The following is a 15875-nucleotide window of genomic DNA, read 5'->3' as shown; positions in this document are numbered from 1 at the left end:
CTAGTGAGACATAAAGTTGAAATTAGCGACTGAACTGTTGCTGTATTAATCGAATCCTAGAAAATAGTGTAGCTTAATTTTACTGCTCTTTAAATGCCCTTTTGCCTTACCTCAGCTATACTAGTGATTAACAATCTTAAATATCTTTTAGAGAAGTCCCGCTAAAACAAAGTAGGTACTATAATTTTCAACATTTTCTTCCAACTTATTAGTTTTTACCATATCGAATAGAATCCCTAAGTTGTTGAGTAACTACGGCCAGGCGTCTTGCCTGACGTCTGCGAGCGTCACGCATGCGCATGAGACGTACACTACGCGCGTCAGTCAAAGCCGCATGCGCAGCGTGGTTTGCTCGACGCGCGGCGTCCATTGCTGTCACCTCTTGCCGAAGGAGTGCAGTCTCCCACGAACTTAGAGCGTTCTGTATTGCCACTTTCTGGAAAATCAATAATTCGAATTAAAAACAAGGCATTAAGGCAACCATTGTTTTGTCAAACACACGTATAAAATAGGATACCACTGTGACTTTTAATCAGCCCTAGTTCCAGATAAAGGGCTCCTTAATTTTTTTCTGGTCCAAACAAGGTGCTATGAAGTCTACCTTCTGTAGGTAACCATTGAGGGGATTGGGCCGCCTCCCAGCTTTTTATCTTGTCTTGGTTTGGACCTCCAGGCAACAAAATTATAACTCCTCTGGTGCCTAATGTTGCTGGTACCCTTAGGCGGAACTGATTGCTTACCATCAGGTTCCCTAAGGCGGTACTGATTACTTGTACAATGTGGTAGGAGTGGGACTTCTAACCCGTTAAGGCCATAATTTTTAGGGGAGGGGTTTAACCCTTATTATTATTTTTCGATACAATTAGATGTAGTACTCAGCCTTAACGGGTTAGAAGTCTCACCCCTATCACATTGTATACTAAAAAGTACGAACCTGAGAAGCATCCTTCAACATAGCAGTTCTTCGTCTACGAGCATCATCAGCTCTCTTCTGCGTGTCCATGTACTCAATGTGCTTCCTGAACTGGTCTGTCTCGCTGATGAGCGAGCGGCGGTCGGCAGCCAGTTGTGCGCGGGCTTCTTCCTCTAGAGCCTTGTCTACGAGGAGGGTTGTCTGAAGACATAAAGATTTTGATGGAATCAAGTAATTTTATTGTAACTTTCGTGAGACATACTAAATTAATTATTATGTTATCGGCTTACTCACGTAACGTTTTGACGCGGTGTAGCAGCGCGACAATCGCCGCGTCGTGTGTCGCGGAATGCTGCTCATGAATATGAGCCTCTAGCATGGCTTGAAACTAGTCGAGTTCCTCGTCGAATCAAGTAATGACAAACGAGTCTCCTTTTTTACACTTTATAAGTTAGCATTTTTTTAAATGGGTTTTCTTTCTTTTTTTAATATGATATGAATGTCATTCTTTTTTGAAATACCTAAGTATGTGATTTTATTATAACTTTCGTGAGACATACTAAATTAATTATTATGTTATCAGCTTACTCACGTAACTGTTTGACGAGGAACTCGACTAGTTTCAAACTCTAGAGGCTCTAGATTCATGAGTGGCATTCCACGACACACGTGTCGTATCGCATCGTCCAACAGTTACGTGAGTAAGCCGATAACATAATTAATTTGAATACTATCTCGCCCTTTATATGGGTTTCAACTACAACCAGTGAAAATTAGGCCATTTTGTTCATACCATAAAATTATCGTGATTTTTGTCACGTTAAGCAAACAAACCTTTTGTTTGCACATGTAGCGTGCGAAAAAACTGTGTCGATGAAAAATTGCATTCTCCTTCTCTTTTATAGCTAAAACATAACTGGTGGCTGGTGGTAAGATTGGGGTATCCGCGGTGCCGGCGTTAGGGGGGGGTATGACATGGGCCGATGGCCCAGGGCGACAAAGTCTGGGGGCGCCAATAAAATGAAAAGACTACTACTAACACTTGATATTGCTTGCCTCAAGTGGGCGCCACAATATTTTCGCCCGGGGTGTCAGTGGCCCTTACGCCGGCACTGGCATCCGTTCGTTCTCACTATTGCTAGTCTCTAGACTACCTAGTATCACTTTACCTTCTTATCATCAAGGTAAGCTCGCAGCGCAGCACTGCGGTGTTCCTTGCACTTGATGCTGTCCATCAGCTCTCGCTGCCGCAGGAGAGACTCCATGAACTTCTGGTGCCGCATGAACTCCTGCCGGGACTTCTCCTCGCGCCGCTTCAGGATAATGTAGCGTTTGTACTCGTGCATAGTTTCCGCTTCCACCTGTGATATTCAATTGTTTATTGGTAAAGTGATAAGTCAGGTATACGTATTAGAATATTGTTTGATTTTTTTTACATTCAAGGTAATGGGATGTCTAAAACGCCGTACTAAAGAACGTGTCGCTTTGTTGTCTATTCGTGATTGAGATTTAAAACAAAAAATCAATTTATTATTCTCTTAACGGCTGATAATTTGTAGCAATATACTCAATCAGTATTTTGCTATAATAAAAATTATAGGCGTTTGACTCTTTTCTTTTCGAGGAAAAAAATATTAAATAAAGTAGTACAACCACAAAACTCTTACAATTTCTCTTTCTTCTTTCTCCTTCTGCCATAGTTTGTGGAACTCGGTAGCCAGTTTCTCCTGCTCATCATCTTCAGCTCGTTTCCTCGCGAGAGCGGCCAACAGTCGCCACTCTCTATCAGGTATGGCATCAAGAAGGCCCGTTTCAGTTTCATAGTCGTACGATCGAAGGAATTGGGAGACGGAACTGGGTACTGGAATAAAATATACTGATTTAGTCAAACCATTAATAAATAGTCGATAATTTATATCTATTTAGTTTCTGATGATCAAATACTCAAACATACACAATTTTAAGACGCTCTCAAAAATATTTCTATCACTTAGAAATACTTGAAAAATAGCAGGGATGGCACTATATTTTAATGTAACTTAATATAACTGAGCAGCATTCGGATGTTAGAGGACTTACGTTTAGTATAACGCCTGCTGCATATTGTGAGTAGCACACATGTTAGCGCATTGTTATTGTTATTTTAAAAGGCGCTCAGACATAATAACACCCTTTTAATAATTTGGAACAAATAAATTAAAATAAGAAAAGATTACGCCGAAAACTTGACAGGATTTTAATAGAAAGTAGCGCCAGCTGGCGAGTGTATAAAATCATTATTAATCTTCTTACCACTTATGCCACGAGGCGATTTCTTCCGCGGCGACAGGCTGCACCGTCGCGGGCTCTCTGTTATTATTTTATAACAAAACACCATTATATTAACTTCCTTAGTTTGTTCTTATTGTGGGAGTAATAACGACTTTTGTTAAGTCAACACTGGGCACACAATCTTTTGATTAAATTGCTCTTAATGTTTGGTTAGTAAAGGCGAGTTTCCTTTCTCCTAGCCTTTTTTTCTAAGTAGGGAAAATCATCTAACGACTTCTCCCGCCTTGGACGAGGCGAGAAGGAGTGTCAGACTCTTTCTTACTGTCTAAACATCATACCATTCTTTGAGCCCCAGTAAACCTGCTAGGTAGTCCGCAGCTCCATTTTTCCTATTACTGTACCTAACGGCTAATATTAATAATATTAATCCAAATTCTTCAGGGCTAATGCCAATTTCTGGCATTCGTTCTATTGAATTTTTGTCAAAAAATCATGCTACTTAAATAACTCATCTCAAATCATAATTTTTAAAGGATCCTCACGGATCTTAAGGTTTAAATTTAAAATGGCTGTAAAAATCATACAAACATGGCGCAAACTGTTTTTAAGAATAGGCGGAAGCTAAAGAGGTAATTCACCCCATGACTTGGGTGTTAATACACCATAGATAACATCGTATTGTTGTGGTCATCTGCTGCCGACCGTGCTAATGCCATTACCCTCAGGGCCAGTCAGTGGAACGGGCTTCAGTCTACCTAGGCAGACTTTACGAGTTTCTGTTCTAAAAAATAGGTATTAAATGTGAAAGAAAGGATATTTTATTGAGTACCAGACACGATACAGCGAAGCAAAAAGTATTTAACTAGCGAAGCAAAACTGATAAAAATCAGGTATGATGGTAAATATGGGGATAACATATTTATGAAATTAGCCATTCGAAGCTACACTTTGGAACGAGCACCTAGCTTCACTGATATTGTTGACATTTCAAAACTACCTATTTATGGTTTAATTGGAGTAACTAAATGATTTGACTTTGATTTTGAAAGCTAAGTCGACCTCTAAAACCTCTAACATTAGCATAATTGCAGCTATATCTGTTGTTGGTCTTTAGAGCCGATCAGACATCGCAGATACATATAGACAATCATAAAACATGGTCAAACTTGATTTGATTCACATTAGAACAAGAAAATGATATTGAAATCTGATATTAACAATCATACACAGACCGGAGAAAGAACAACTCAATAACCCTTAATAACCTTTGCCCTTGAACTGAACACAAAACAAAACACTGAAAAACAAATGAAAAACTATTAAAAAAACACTTTTCCACAATTACAAACACTATTTAAAACACGTTTTTTCACAAAAACTACAGCATTTTTGTGTTATAACATAGACTAAAGACTAACTAGTCTGTATAGGGTTGCTAGGTTTCCATCGATTTAACTTTCAGTGTCATTACCCAAGGTTATGTGGGACATAGATAACTATTACAGTATGAAACGAAAAGAATGAGTTATGAAATGAATAAGTTCATGTTAAGTAGATATTTTGGCGTAAAAATTAACTATGGATAATTTTTTTAAAGGCAATGTAAGGTAAAGGTCTTCTAAAGTTAATGCATGGACCTATTTTTTTTAAGTCGGGTAATATATAGAAAGCTTTCTCCGAAGTTGGAATATATTATTTGACTGCACGGTTGGTGCGGTGGCTGGGCAACTGGCTGCCGTGCAACGGGTAGCGGGTTCGATTCCCGCACGGAGCAACTCTTTGTGTGATCCACAAATTGTTGTTTCGGGTCTGGGTGTCACGTGCATGTGAACTTGTATGTTTGTAAACGCACCCACGACACAGGAGAAAATCCTAGTGTGGGGCAACGTTTTTTTAAAAAAATAAAAAAAAATAAATAAAAAAAATAAATAAATATTATGGTGAAAACCGCATCAAAATAGGTTCAGCCAAATGCGAGATAATCACGCACATACATATAGGTCAAACTGAGAACCTCCTTTTTTCAAGTCGGTAAATAAAATATCTAAATCGTAACCACAATAATAAACAATTTCCATAATAAACTTAGGTAACGGACGTAAGCGAATTAGTTATACTTAAGTAGCGACTAGCATTTTATTGTTTCGGTGAATTCCTTCCTCATAATTTCCGTAATTAAAGTTTATACCTCACGCTCGCGTCCAATCACATTATTGAAGCTATTTGTTACCATTTTGTTCAACAAATTCGGTTTTTTAAATAACCTACACGTTAGTTATTTGTACGGAACTATGTAAGGAAAACGTACTCTGCTTCTAGGTAATTCAACCTTATTTGTTCAAAGCATTAGAGTCCATTATCACGCAATTTATTTCATTTCATTACCTACAGTGCATTGTGTTATGATTATTTTGCGCAGAAATATCAAACAGTGACATTAGTTAGACACACAAAACACGAGAGAACACTATCAATGCTTATCTGGTTCGAAGATATCGCGCGGTTGATAAGCGTCAGTTGAAAACATACCGCGGGCCGGTGATGACGTCCGACATGGACAGAGATAAAACAAAACCTGTCCTCAGACGACCTGACGTCTTGAGGAAACTAAACGCCGACAGTCTGTACATGATCGAGCGAGGTCTGCTCGGAGACCTCCCAGACAAACTCAAACCACCTCCACTAGTACCATCCAGAGCCGAACTAAACGACCTCGCTGTCGCCAAACCATCTGGACTCTTATCAGCATGTCTGCCCATCCCAGATTCACCTGTATCCGACAGAGTGAGTTCTTCCGAAGATGAAAGCAAATCCGATGTGTCTCCGTTGAAGAAAACATTCAGCTTCCGTGACAGGTTATCAAGAATAAGTTTCTTCAACAAAGACAGAGACAAAGATAAAGATAAGGATAAAGAAAAACCGAAGTGGAAGACTATCGTGGAAGACGAGAAAAACGAAGATCCAACAGTGAACCACGGACCCTTGAAGCTAGCTCCGCGGAGGTCCGACACAAAAGCAGAACAGGATTATAAGAGTAATAAACGTTTCTGGTTCTTCAGAAGCAAAGAGTTAGAGAAAAGGGAAAAGGGCCACAGGCCTGTCTACATGCGCAGCAAGAGTTTCGAATTTTTACCAAGAGCTTTGGAAGAAGACGAGGATGAACTATCACCGAGAATAAAGAAAAATATCTACCCCTTCGGGAGTAGGGACACTATGGGTGATGCCTGGACATCCAACGAGAGCCTCGAATATTTAGCCAACATCTACCATGACAGTGACGACGGAGTGTGCCTTAAGAGTATTAAAGAAATAGCTTCAGATCTCTCGTATAATAATTCTAGTACATCGATCCCAACTTCAGGATCTAGTGTCGCTAATGTTAAGAACATTTTGAAGACGGATTCAGTTGAGGTTGTTTTCAAGGAGTTTAAGAAAGCTGTGGAGCTATTTAGTGAGAATTATCTGAGTGACTGTGAGCCGTATACAAAGACCAAGGATTTGACGGTGGAGCAGAAGAGAAAGAGTTGTTCGTTTACAACGCTACCGTCTCCGAAGGTGGTGCAAGTGGTGCAATGTAATAAAGTGAGTGAGCCTAGTGATGACTTCAAGAAAGAGTTGTCGAGAGTGTTGAGTTTGAAACGTGAAGTGCGGTCTCCGACGGCCAGGAGGGGTTCAGTGACGGACTGGTTTGTGCTGGAAGATAAAGCGGCTGCTCGTGGCGCCGGCGCTACGTCAGTGCCGGAATCCAACAAATACAGGAGGGGGAAGAAGAAAGATATCAACCGAGTTCGGAGAATCAGCTCCACGAAATATGTAAGTGGCCCTTTTTATCTGATTGATAGTAACGTGTTGCATTGTGAGTTCCTGATAAGTACGTTTGAACGCTGATTAGCAATTATTTATCTATGTTAGGTTTGTCATTGTTTTGTATGTTTTAACGGAAAGACCTTTTGGCGAGTTTTGAAGATGGAAAATATAATTTTCCTTAGTGATCATACGATTTTTTCTTTAATATTGTTTTATCGTATTTTGTCCTAGTCACGCCATACGATATCTAACGTTTTATCATTGGAAACGAACGTTCCTAGCTGGTATTTCCAATATCCTCACGGTGACATTCAATTATAGATTCATTAACCTTATTTATTACTAAGAAAGTACTTGAATATCTATGTATCATTTATGTTGTTCTTTAGATAAGATTTTTATTAACTTACAACAATAAAATCACAAATACCATTTCCATTATTTCAGATACCATTAAAATTTTAATTTCTACGGTGTGAATATGATCAATGACCCTTCATTCAGCAATCAGAGCGCCGTTTGGCCTATTTTCACCAATTAGATTACTTACTGTACGTTTATCGGCAGCTTGTCGATAAAGAGCTGGCTATGAATCGATCGATAACTAAAGATTACCTACACTTGTTCAAAACGTTGGTTATTTTTCTTATTTGTAACATTTAACTGGCAATACACTCTGTTACTCCTCTGGAAATACAGGAGTCCATATTTGCCCCACGTTTGTTTTTGACTAATATGAAGTCTCAGTCCATACATAACTTTGTGTCGGTAGGTCTGTCTGTCTATCTACAATAGAATAAGAGAAGGAATTTTAACACATTCCACACATTTCTTGACACAAGTCCCAAGATAACTTTCGCAGAATTTTTCTATCGCAAACGCTGCTTTATGTTCTGTACTCTTAGTAGATTAAGGTCTGGAGTAATACGTAAGCTACTTTTTATTCTATGGGAACGTGGCTGAAGCCGCTGGCAGAAGCTGTTGTATAAATAATATAGGCAGGTTTATTCATGTTTCCATGTGCGCTATACCTTTTAAACTCATTAGAAAGGGCATCATTTTCAACCGTTTTGCACTTGTGAAAGAGAGCATGACTAGTTTCTGCATAGAGAACCTGAGACCTAACAATAGGAGGTACGTAGTCGGTTATATTTTGTTACAAATAGATGTTTATTCCGAGCTAGATTGTGTTACATGTACTGTAGTCGGCACTATAAACTTGTACCTCGTCTAAAATGTAGGAGATTAGCACAGTTTTATATCTTTAGGCGATTTTGCATCTATTTTCATTTACTTGCTAATTAATTATAGACGGTAATTTAGTGGTTTGTTGTTTTAATTTTGTATTGAAAACAATAGCAACCATTCGAAAGGTTTGGAATTATTTTTTGAAGTGGGAAAATATTCAATCACTTCTTCCACCTTGAGCGAGGCGTCAATTTAAACCCAACCCCAATAATACCCAACTAGGAATCACGAAGATAGCATAAACAAATTCCACGTCCAACTTCACGATATTTTTTTCCAATCGAATTGGTTTAAATCTTATCTGAACGTAAATTAAATTTATTAAATAATGTAGTGTTTTATCTATAGATTATATTTTGTACAATGTGACTCATTTTCCGTGGAACAATATGTCCATATTTAAGTAAATTGTTAAGTTTTGCTTATGGTATACTTTGGCTGCTAATAGTTTTAGATTGTTTTAATGGAATATGGGGCAAACGAGCAGACGGATCACTTGATGGTAAGCGATCAGCGCCGCTCATGGACACCTGCAACACCGGAGGAGTCAGAAAGTTTCGGGAGAAACGCACAGTTGTGGCCTGCCAACCATACCGTATATCTAAATGATATACTATATTTTTAGTTTTCTTTTTAGTTTGGAATATTGTCCAATGTTGAATAAACAGATTTATTAATGTGGTAAAGAAGTGTGTGACGAGCTACATGCAAATACGTAGAATTTCATAAGATTTTGGCGCCTAGAAAGACCAATCTTTTTACTTTTTGACAGCCAATGATTGATTTATTTTCCGCCAGTGATTTCTGTATTGTGGCGACACTCTGACAAGTGACAAGTGACAGATGACAAAAAGTCGCACATAGACTATCGACGAGCAAATCAACGGATGACGTCACAAATATCCTGCATCGCACATATGAAGTTTGCATGCGAATTAACACGGATAGAAAATCCCAACGAACAACAGTTGGGCAGAAAGCCCGCCAGGCTGATCACCTCGCCTGGTCGGAGGATCCTCCTTTTCTTAGGGAACTTTACTCTCTGTATAAAGTGGTGACCCCAGTGATTGAAAGCAACCTTCACGGAGCAGATCAGCACCGTCATCCTTATCGCTATCTCTCTCACCCATCACTTCTCCGCTGAGCGGTAATCAAGTCGCAGCCAACTAGCTTCCTCGGCCTCATCAGGGACCACCACACGCTACATCGAAGATATGCAGCCTGGTTCTTCCCTACGGCCTCATCAGCGTCTAGGCACAGCACTCTGCACACGGTCTGAGGACGTCTTCCTCCCGTCAACGCAGACGCCAGCCACTACGCACCTACCCTCGCAGCATCTATTCCCCGACTCACCGTGGGACACTGCGAGCTTCACTACTCCGACTCACTGGAGTATCGCCCTGCACCGCTCACCCGACTCACTGGGCATTCAGCGGCACAGTTCCGACTCACTGGAACTAGGGACATTCTACACTGGCTCTGGCACCGCTCATCTCAAGCATCGACAGCCGTCTCAACAGGATCGACCTCCGGTCTTGGGGGGGAGTGATGTGGCGACACTCTGACAAGTGACAAGTGACAGATGACAAAAAGTCGCACATAGACTATCGACGAGCAAATCAACGGATGACGTCACAAATATCCTGCATCGCACATATGAAGTTTACATGCGAATTAAGACGGATAGAAAATCCCAACGAACAACAGTAGGGCAGAAAGCCCGCCAGGCACGATCACCTCGCCTGGTCGGAGGATCCTCCTTTTCTTAGGGAACTTTACTCGCTGTTCCCTAAAGTATCAACATCTATTTATAAAAACTACCTAAACTTGTAGATATTTTTAGGCATTTACCATACTTTGTACTTTGTGCCATTCTTTTATGATTTATCATTTATTATGTTCACGCATTTTCTGCCTACATTTAAAATGTTGTTATTCAATGACAGGCGAGTATAACGTTGATAACGAAACAACTTCACTGATAGCACACGAGGATTAAAACGTAAAATTTGTGATATTTCAATGGCGCCTAAATGAGGACAATGTCTTTGCAATTTACATTTTTTGTGCATCGACCTTCCATCTTTGTGCCTACCTATACCGACTTACATTTTCATTATTAGATAATTAGGGAAACCTTCTAAAGGCACCTCCGTTCGTAGCGCGTCGTACTGCGTAGTTCGTAGCGCGTCGTACTGCGTAGTTCGTAGCGCGTCGTACTGCGTAGTTCGTAGCGCGTAGCTCGTATCTCGTAGTTTGTTTTCCAGCTATTTATTAGTTTCTTACGATGCCATGACCTTGGTGGCTAACAACAGCGTTAGAAGATAGTACATACTACATAGGTATTTGTCGATGACTATACCAACTAATCAATAATATAAAACCTTCGTATTGTTATAGGATTCACATGGGTGACTTCAAAATAATAGAGTATTGTCACATGACCATGACCAACCTTGAAATTGCGGCACCCTGGTACAAATACTGGGCAGCACATGAAACTACACCAATCTGTGAAAATTATTCAATACAATTTCAACTTTAATTCGAAAGAATAAGGTTGCATATAGTTTAAATCTAATTGATAGCTTAGATTACCTTGATTTGATGCCATTGCCGACTGTAAAACACAAAGTTTTGATGGATTCAGTCACGCTTTGTCATTTAAATTAATGTTTATTTTTTTAAACACGTTATGTTTACATTGTTGTTTCACCAACGAGGAAGTTCGAGGTAAAATCGGGGTTGGCAAGGTAAAACTCAACTAATTTCTAACTACGCCAAGCCACGCCATAATTTAACAGTTACGAGAGTAACCGCCGTACTCAGAGTAATTTAATTGTTACTTAACAGAGTTCTTAGCGATATAAGTTTTTAAACTGACATGGTCACTAACACTATTATTAATAATAATAGAGTTCTTAGCAATTGTTTTCGAAACAAAATCGTTACCGTACTAAGGACTATGACTACACGTTGCACGGAAGCCAGTTGCCCAGCCACTGCACCAACCGTGCAGTTAATTACGTTCTACAGAATTTCATCTATATTGCAAATAGAATAAAGTTGAAATCTATCCGGCAAGACCATTTAAAATTGAAGCAACACAATACACACTTAGGTAGAGCATATTATACCAATTTCCAAGCAAAATTTTGTTACGAAGATTTTGTAAAAGTCGACGGCAACGTCTCGATAGCGAGCGATAGCTTCGATAGAATGCTCGATATCTCTGCCTTATCAGTCGGATATGAATGAGATCGCCGATAACTGGCTCAGCTGGTTACGTGAACTCAGATGACAGAAGGTATAAAGAATTGAGAACATCTTTCGAACTGTATCTGAGATGTTTCTGAGTTTACATAATATCAAGAGTATTATTACTCGTATTGTGGGGTTATAGAAGATGCCTATCACATATTGGATGGATATAGGCAGCCGTGGCCACAGAGACGGTCAACCTTTGGGGACAATATTACGAGTATACTGATGATCTGATGTTGGTTTTGATAATAGTGTTCTCTGTTCTGTCTAAGTAAATGTCAAAATTTTAAGATTAGATTAATGTATGTTTTAACCACTAGCCGATCACTGTAACTCAGAAATAAGGTGACCTCCAAGATAATCTGACAAGCTTGGAGATTATGATAAATTGCATTAAAATTAGCTTTTCACAATCAAAGACTTATAATGATAGACGAAACTATAAAATGTTAATAGAGTTCATGAATGAATTTGTATAAACATAACGTATAACGGTCTAACAAATCATAAAATAGAGCGAACACTAGCTCTTAATAGGCAATCTGATAAACTGAATTGACCTTTTTGACGTGTCAGTTGGTTAATGCACAGATGTCAGTGAGATGTGACAATCATCGTTTAAAATGGCGGGAATCACGACCCAGTTGTGCGCAATAATAATAAATCATTCATTGAAATTGAATGAACGAGTGAACGTTTGAATGAACGTGGTTTGACGGTTACAGACTAATAATCTTGAAGCTTGGTATTAAGTACAAAATTGGTAAAAATGTTGAAAAGAAAGGTAATGTGAATTTATCTTGATAAATTAAATATATACCTCAGTAGCTAAAGTTAAATAAAAAAAATAAAAATGGTTAAAATTTTGAAGAAAAATAATGTGAATTTACTGTAATACTTAAATAAATCATCTAGCTACCTCAGGTAGCAAAAATAAAATAAAAAAATCACACTGAATGGTTTTGAGTTTCTTGCTCATTCTTCTCCATAGGAATCTACACTTTGGAACGAGCAAATAGCTTCACTAGAGGACTGACCGACAGACAGACATTTTGTTTTTTTTTAATACTGTAATATTTGTTTTGAAATTCAAAAGCGCTATCCCGGTTTATTTGAAATATTTAAATAATTTCATAGACTTTTTTGACTTTCAAAGGTAATAAAGTAAAACGTATCTTATTTTTGTTTAAACCCCTGAATGCAGTACAGGAATTCCGTCTACGAAGTTATAATTTACGTAACTCAAATAAGCCGGATGCCATCACATTGAAGTTATATCAACCACGTCTTAATTAGCTTTACGGCACTTGGAAGTGCTTTAATGCAACCCGGAAAGGACAAACGTGTGTGAAAGTTAATGACATAATGTTAGTAGGTACCTACTCATACAAGTACTGGCAAATTGAGATGGTAATCAGATAAACACGTAATAACTTTATCAATGTAAACATAAATATATGAAGTACTTATTATTTATTTATGTTTAGTAAATAAGAAGTGTTTGTGAGCCTGTAATTGGAACTTAAAACGGGATATTTACCATGTTTTTCAAATTTTATGAGTTTCCGATATTTTCAGTTTATCCGTGATCATGGCGCTTGCAACAGTGCCGAAATATCGGAAACTCATAAAAATTGAAAAACATGGTAAATATCCCGTTTTAAGTTCCAATTATAGTGTTAGTAACCATGTCAGTTTGTGAGCCTGTACTTTAGGTACATTTGAGTGCGGGAGTGCCATGCTTCGGCACGAATAGGTTCGACCGGAGTGATACCATGGCTTCATTGAAAACCAACGTGAAACAACGCTCGCGTTGTGTGAGTGAGGTTACCGGAGGCCCAATTTCCGATTGCCCAACAATCCTTGAATTCCTAACTCCCGAAAGGCCGGCAACGCACTTGTAATTCTTGTGTTTCGGTTGTCCATAATTTCGGTGATTGCTTTTGATTGGGATTTTTATTTCATTAGAATTACTTCAGTAGCCAGTACCCACTTACAAGAAACATTGAATTTGAGGTAGCCATTGTAGGCAAACGCATAAAACCATTTGTTAGTACTACTTTCACAATAGAACAAACTCGGCATCAAATCTTGGCCCAATAAATGGTCACTTAGGTCTGACATTTAGGTATTCGTTTAGAAATGGCGCGGCTTGGGGTCGTGGGATCAAACGGCGCCATTTGACTCCGCGCTCCGATCGTGTGTACTGTGTATCATGTCCGGCTCGGACACGGAGTATTGTGCAAATGGAGTGGCAAGAGGATGTTGTATCATTTTCTATGTTCTAGCCTTTCTATTAAGACAACACTTGTGACTCGGATTTCAATGTTTCCGGTGCATTCACGGTGGTACCTATCTACTGTAGATTCTGGCTTACAGGAGATGCAGCGGTATAGGAGATTGCGGCGGGCTTGTCCCAAAAAACTCTTGTGAAATATTGTTAGAGATTACTACATTTTTATGTTTACTTTAATTAAGTATTTATTTTAGTTCAGGTTCTTATACATTTCATGATAGCAGTTTCAGTTAAAATAATCTGTCTTTCGAATACTTTTTTTTTTAACTCACAAAAGATTTGTTCTTCGGAGCAATACCGAGATAGACAACAGACATCACAACTCCTTCATCATCATCATCATTATCATCATCATGATCATTAGCTGGAAGACCTCCACTATTGAACAAAGGCCTCCCCGTCCTCCAGGTGGAACGACAAGCCGCCACCTACATCCACTGGTTCTTTATGGCAAGCAAAAGGGTAAAGGACACAGCCAATCGAAAATCCACAAAACACCATGCATTAGCACTCCATTTATTCTTAATCCCGAAATTAGGACAACCACGCCCTATGTTGTAATTCTCTGGTCGTTAGTAAAAGGGCATAGTGGTGTGTGACGGGTGCAGGTTTCTAGTATTTGTACAACAAATAGCTGCACGTACTGAGGTCAGTCTTAGGCTTTACGCGACAAAAATATCAACAATACCTAATCAATACGATAAAAACTAAAGAAAAATATTGGTAATTGGGACTCCGGTAGCCTCACTCATACAATGAAACACAACACAAGCGTTGTTTCACGTCGGTTTTCTGTGAGGCACGTTCCAGCACTTTCGTGCCGAAGCATGTTTCTCCCGGACATGAAGTTTCTATTAAAATACGATAACCGCGGGAGGACTAGAGGTAATGACTTAGTGAGGTCACAAATGTAGTGTATTTTGTTATCACCACACACATACGTTTACCTTAGTATGAAATAAAGTTAAGTCACGTGAAAATCTGTTTAAGATGAAGGGTCTAAGATATTAAAACGCATCGGTAAACTTTATTGGATCCGATATGGCCTCTGTACGCTTGAAAGACCCCAATTTTAATATAAACGGACGCAAGACGCAACCTATTTACCCTTCGTATGTGAATACAGCCAGCCAAGTGATTTGGTATACATATCGATATTAGGATACCATCCATAGCACGCAACTTTCCATATAAAAATCATATATTAGTTGAACGTGTTCCCACCAGTGCTAAGCTATACATACCAAAGAATACGATTGGTGGAAGCCAACCCCATCCACGGCAACTTAGGGCGCGTTCACATATAACGTCCGTTTTAACAGGATCCGTTTTAACGAATCCGTCGCTACTGGAGATAGTATTCACACAGCATTTATAGGATCCTTTTTAACGGATCCGTTGCTACTGGAGGTGATTCAGGGCGAGTTCACATAGAACGTCTATTTTTACAGGATCCATTACACCCCGTGCCAAGCCTGGCGCAGTTCGATCCGATAAACCGATCAGTATACTGGATCCGCTATACTGTATTATGTGTGTACTGGCTCATACAACTACATACGCTAATAACACATACGTTTTAACGGACCCGTAAAACGGATTGCTGTTATTTTGTCGAATCGGTATTTTTATTGGATACGGAATACTGTATTATGTGTGTACTGGCTCATACAACTACATACGCTAATAACACACACGTTTAAACGGACCGTAAAACGGACGTTACCTATATGTGAACGCGCCCTTAGTATAGCTCATCTCCGGTGGAAAAGCTTAATGTTAATGAAAACCAAAATGTCGTTAAGTATATCATAGCTTAGTGGTTCCTTAAAAAGCATACAATTTAGTATAACGATACCTACTGTCTTCATACCAAATCCATCTTCATTTTCATACCAAAAGACTTGGCTGACTGTACATTGTCAGGCCTCTATCAATACCTACATAAATGAGTACCTACCTACACGTACAAAAGGGCCTTTCGTAGCTTCCATACATTAAATATAGGTAGGACCCTCCCATCGACTAATTAATGAAGAAGAGATGATAAGGCTGAATTAATCAAGCCGACCTTGA

The 15875-nt window shown here is 39.0% G+C and overlaps 1 protein-coding gene across 2 annotated transcripts in view; it reads right to left on the bottom strand.

The window, feature by feature from the left end:
- Nucleotides 1-149: 149 nt before the first annotated feature.
- Nucleotides 150-15875, bottom strand: part of LOC118274464 (trigger factor-like) — a 41282-nt gene continuing 25556 nt past the window's right edge. Inside the window, exons 1-6 of one of the 2 annotated variants that reach the window (XM_050696689.1) lie at nt 4417-4558; nt 3206-3352; nt 2581-2774; nt 2083-2274; nt 935-1114; nt 150-436 (exon numbers count right to left, since the gene is read on the bottom strand). In XM_050696689.1, coding sequence (XP_050552646.1) covers nt 209-436; nt 935-1114; nt 2083-2274; nt 2581-2774; nt 3206-3290 — 879 coding nt within the window. In that variant the 5' untranslated portion in view covers nt 3291-3352; nt 4417-4558 and the 3' untranslated portion in view covers nt 150-208. Of the gene's footprint in view, nt 437-934; nt 1115-2082; nt 2275-2580; nt 2775-3205; nt 3353-4416; nt 4559-15875 lie in introns of those variants that run through there. The other variant, XM_050696688.1, reaches the window with a different exon arrangement.

Source organism: Spodoptera frugiperda, chromosome 11, assembly GCF_023101765.2.
Source record: "Spodoptera frugiperda isolate SF20-4 chromosome 11, AGI-APGP_CSIRO_Sfru_2.0, whole genome shotgun sequence".
NCBI classification, from domain to species: domain Eukaryota; kingdom Metazoa; phylum Arthropoda; class Insecta; order Lepidoptera; family Noctuidae; genus Spodoptera; species Spodoptera frugiperda.
This window is presented reverse-complemented; position numbering and strand designations above follow the sequence as displayed.